Source organism: Peromyscus californicus, unplaced genomic scaffold, assembly GCF_007827085.1.
Source record: "Peromyscus californicus insignis strain IS unplaced genomic scaffold, ASM782708v3 Scaffold_12__1_contigs__length_115047231, whole genome shotgun sequence".
NCBI lineage: Eukaryota > Metazoa > Chordata > Mammalia > Rodentia > Cricetidae > Peromyscus > Peromyscus californicus.
The window spans coordinates 41,599,537-41,604,778 of NW_026294413.1; the positions used below are offsets into that span (position 1 = coordinate 41,599,537).

The window sequence follows — 5,242 nt, forward strand, 5'->3', positions numbered from 1 at the left end:
CATAATCCTTTGTCCACTCTCCATATCATACCCTTTTGGCCCTTTTCAACAATCCAAGCTTTGTATTAGCTCCTCAAAACATCATTTCTAAAGGGACTGAGTAGTAGAGGACTGAAAAATATTCTTTCTCTCAAGCTACCAAGGGACTGCTCCAATAGGGTTACCTTTATTTTGCTGCCATTAAAAAGTTAATGAGATTTAATTTCGCTGCTGGTAGTTGGATATATAGATAGAAGAACATGATCAGATTTACATTGGATGGCTAATAGAACAAAATGTGGAATTTCAGTTATTTTTACATGATAGTAAGTCTTTATGTGTCATTCAGCTTCTTTTGGGAGATTCTCTTCTGTCCCCTTTGGGACCAAGATAAAAAACAAAGAAAAGCAAATGGTGTTTTGAAAGTTGTTTATAAAAAGAGAAGGATGATGTCAAGAGCAATTGTCTTTTCTTCCCAAAGGTATCACTGAACAACAATTTGGATGAATAGGTAAAAGAATAAAACACAGAGTGTAGATGGAGTGATGGATATTCGTCCTTAACAACATTTCTAGTGTCTTGTGTTTGCTCTGATTCCTGGAAGGAGTAGAGCTAACCTATGGCTAGAACAAGCTTATGAGATTCCCCCCTTCTTTAGACATCAAGCATTACTTTGTACAACAACTAGAACAATTTAAATTTATCCTCAGAGTTGTTTCAAAGACAAGCCTAATTTTTATGGGTATAGCAGAAGGCTATATTGGAACAGAGAGTATTAACAAGTGCGCTTGAATGTCCCCATTATCTACATCCCCTGCCAAAAATTTGCCAGTTTATATATCATACTAATAATATTACTCAATTAATTGTGTTCTTTTATTGACTTCTCAGGTTTTTGAATGTCTATGATAAGCGTATTGAGCACTGACAGCTCATATTAAACTTTGTATATTATCCATAGCAAATGCATTGTATTTGATTTTTTTTTTTTTTTTTTTTTTTTTTTTTGGGTACCAAAATTCTTTATTTGAAGAAATGGTACAAATTAAAGAACTTAAGCGGATGTTTTGGTGCGACTTTTAGAAAAGATACAGGCAGCCCGACATGCATGCACGGCCTCAGTGACCAGTGAAGTCACTGGTGGCTTTGGGGAAGTCAGCTCAGCTGTCATCACTGTGTCCCAGGGTGTGCTTGTCAAAGAGATATTCCACCAGGCCGGCTTCAGGGGCTCCCATCTTGCGGAGGTTGGTCACGTGGTCACCCAGTTCCTTGATGGATTTCACCTGCTCGTTCAGGTAATGGGTCTCAATGAAGTCACACAAGTGGGGGTCATTCTTGTCAGTAGCCAGTTTGTGCAGTTCCAGGAGTGGCTGACTCACACTCTTCTCCAAGTGCAGTGCGCACTCCACTGCATTCAGCCCGTTCTCCCAGTCATCACGGTCTGGTTTCTTGATATCCTGCAGGAAGATTCGGCCACCTCGTTGGTTCTGTAGCTTCATCAGTTTCTCAGCATGCTCCCTCTCCTCGTGAGATTGGTGGAGAAAGTATTTGGCAAAGTTCCTCAGAGTGACATCATCCCGGTCGAAGTAGCAAGACATAGATAGATAGACATAGGAGGCATACAGTTCCAGGTTGATCTGGCGGTTGATGGCAGCCTCTGAGTCCTGGTGGTAGTTCTGGCGCACTTGCGAGGGAGACGCGGTGGTCATGGCAGCGGCTGGGCGAGGCGCGGTGGCGACGCTGGAGCGGCGAAGCGACGAAGTTGCAAAGGGTTCTGGATCGGAGCAGCCGGCTGGGGTCGGAAGGGTCGAGCGCCGGGTTCCGTTCAAGCACTGTTGAAGCAGGAAACCGCGGCGACTCTGGGCGAGAACGTCTGTATTTGATTATTTTTATGTGTATTAACTCTTTCTGTCTCTCTGTGTTCATCTCTCTCTGTTTCTCTGTCTCTCTGTGTTCATCTCTCTCTGTTTCTCTGTCTCTCTGTGTCCATCTCTCTCTCTCTCTCTCTCTCTCTCTCTCTCTCTCTCTCTCTCTCTCTCTCTCTCTCTCTCTCTCTCTCTCTCTGTGTGTGTGTGTGTGTGTGTGTGTGTGTGTGTGTGTGTGTGTGTGTGTGTGTATACTAGCTAGGACATGCATATGGAGGTCAGATATCTTGGTTATCTCCTTCTACTGTATTAATTCCGGGGACTAAACTCGGGTCATCAGTACTGAGAGCAAGTGCCTTTACCTGCTGAGATACTTCAACAGCACTCATTATTTTATACTTTGGATTAAAACATCTAGAAAATAAAGTTTGTGTGTGGGATCTGAGTTTTCTCATGCCTCTTTCAAAATATTCCAGGTTGCTTCTTTCAGTCTCTGTAAGATGTTCTTAGTGTTCACAGTTACTTCTATATATTTTCTTTCTTAAATGCTCAGTGTTTGAAAAGGTTCATTACTCTGGAATATATTTTCCTTACTTCTAGATATCTCATCAATACATTTGTTTATTTTATTGATGTTTACTTTTCACTTTACAATATTTAGTTCAAATTGTGGGTTTATCTTGGGAAATCTTTAAAATCACATGCAATGAATAATTTCCATCTGGCCCTAAATTGTATTGTTCTTATAGTAACAGTACTATAATCTGTAACTTCTAATATTTTGTTCCTTTAAATATTAGAGTCTACGTCTCTGCTTCATGTATGCATTTTATATGAATCAAAAGGACACTTTCTTGAAGAAAGTTAAGTTTATGCCATCCTCTTCTAAAACAGACCCTACCTCTTACTTTGCAAAGGGATCCTTTGGATACTTTTATCAAAGCTTTACATATTTTCCCATTAAGGACAAAATTTTATTATTTTATTTTAACACTCTAATTTTATTTTAACACTCAATCATATTGAACCCTATTCTCCTATATCTAGATGAATCACAAAATAACAAAATTGGTTATGTACTTGCTAATACTATTCTTAGAAATGCTACAATCAATTTATTACATCTAGGTTCATGAAAGGCCATGCCTTTTTGGAGGAGGGGGTGGGAAGGTGAGTTGGAGGGAGGCTGGGGGAGAAGCAGAAGGAGGGATGAGAGAAAGATCTGTGGTTGGTATATAAAATGAATATTTTTTTAAATAAAAAATAAATACACATGGAAAAAAGACAGGAAATTAAAAAAAAGAAATGCTTCAATCCTCTTTTCAATAAAGAAAACAAATCAAGTATTTCAAAATCATACTCAAATATTTACTCCTCAATAAAGCTGTTCAATCCTCACCTGCCATTTTGTAATTTCTTTGCTTTCCTCAACATTAATATGTTTAATTTCAAAATGGGTTTATTGGTTTACATGTTTTCCTTTTGACTTTATATCTTGGTGTTTTAAGACTTATTAATTTATATACACCATGACTTAGAACCTTCTCTGGTCTCAGATGAATATCTAATTAAAGGATAGCGAGTCAGAGGAGACACTGCTAGCCGCAGCCAAGAGAAGCAAGATGTAAAAGTGCTGTGCCACATGTTTATGAGATACAATCTGAATAAGTTCCAAACTACCATCAGATGTAGGAGTCGGAGACTGAGAGACCGGCCCCCAGCTCCCATCCTGTCCCCGAACTTCCCTTCTGGACAAGAGCTCCCATCCTGCCCCGGACTTCCCATTTGGACAAGAGAGTTCCCATCTGAACAAGAGAGAGAGAGACTTCCTGAATAGTCATTCAAAGTTTCCCAAGCAAAAAAAGCCCAGGACCAGATGGTTTCAGTGCAGAATTCTACCAGATCTTCAAAGAAGAGTTAATACCAATACTCTCTAAATTGTACCACACAATAGAAACAGAAGGAATATTACCAAACTCCTTCTATGAGGCTACAATTACCTTGATTCCTAAACCAAACAAGATTACAACAAAGAAAGAGAACTACAGACCGATCTCTCTCATGAACATTGATGCAAAAATACTCAATAAAATACTGTCAAACAGACTCCAAGAACACATCAAAACAATTATCCACCCTGATCAAGTAGGCTTCATCCCAGGGATGCAAGGGTGGTTCAACATATGAAACTCCATCAATGTAATACACCATAAAAACAAACTGAAAGAAAAAAAAAAAAACACGTGATCATCTCACTGGATGCAGAAAAGGCATTTGACAAAATCCAACACCCCTTCATGATAAAGGTCTTGGAGCAATCAGGAATACAGGGAACATACCTAAGCATAATAAAGGCAATTTACAGCAAGCCAACAGCCAACATCAAATTAAATGGAGAGAAACTCAAAGCAATTCCACTAAAATCAGGAACGAGGCAAGGCTGTCCACTCTCCCCATACTTATTCAATATAGTACTTGGAGTTCTAGCCAGAGCAATAAGACAACATAAGGAGATTAAGGGGATACAAATTGGAAAGGAAGAAGTTAAGCTTTCCCTATTTGCAGATGACATGACAGTATACTTGAGTGACCCCAAAGATTCCACCAAGGAACTGATACAGCTTATAAACACCTTCAGCAACATAGCAGGATACAAGATCAACTAAAAAAAAATCAGTAGCTCTCCTATATACAATTGACAAACAGGCTGAGAAGGAAATCAGAGATACATCACCCTTTACAATAGCCACAAATGACATAAAATACCTTGGGGTAACACTAACCAAGCAAGTGAAGGACCTATATGACAAGAACTTTAAGTCCCTGAAAAAAGAAATTGAAGAAGATGTCAGAAAATGGAAAGATCTCCCATGCTCATGGATAGACAGGACTAACATAGTAAAAATGGCAATTTTACCAAAAGCAATCTACAGATTCAATGCAATCCCCATCAAAATATCAACACATTTCTTCACAGACCTGGAAAGAATAATACTCAACTTCATATGGAAGAACAAAAAACCCAGGATAGCCAAAAGAATCCTGTACAATAAAACAACCTCTGGAGGCATCATGATCCCTTACTTCAAGCTCTGCTATAGAGCTACAGTAATAAAAACAGCTTGGTACTGGCATAAAAACCGACATGTGGATCAATGGAATCAAATTGAAGACCCTACATTAATCTGCACACCTGTGAACATATAATTTTTGACAAAGAAGCCAAAAGTGTACAATGGAAAAAAGAAAGTATCTTCAACAAATGGTGCTGGCATAACTGGATATCAACATGTAGAAGGCTGCAAATAGATCCATATCTGTCACCGTGCACAAAACTTAAGTCCAAGTGGATCAAGGACCTCAACATAAATCCAGCTACTCTGAACCTGCTAGAAGAG

The 5,242-nt window shown here is 39.0% G+C and overlaps 1 protein-coding gene across 1 annotated transcript; it reads right to left on the reverse strand.

Annotated features, from left to right (window-relative positions):
- Positions 1 to 990: 990 nt before the first annotated feature.
- On the reverse strand, positions 991 to 1,862 carry LOC128107857 (ferritin heavy chain-like; the record flags this gene model as incomplete). The annotated part of the gene is made up of 1 exon (XM_052734219.1): positions 991 to 1,862. A coding segment is annotated over one exon (723 nt), but the record flags the coding sequence as incomplete, so codon positions are not given.
- Between the last annotated feature and the right edge of the window lie 3,380 nt (positions 1,863 to 5,242).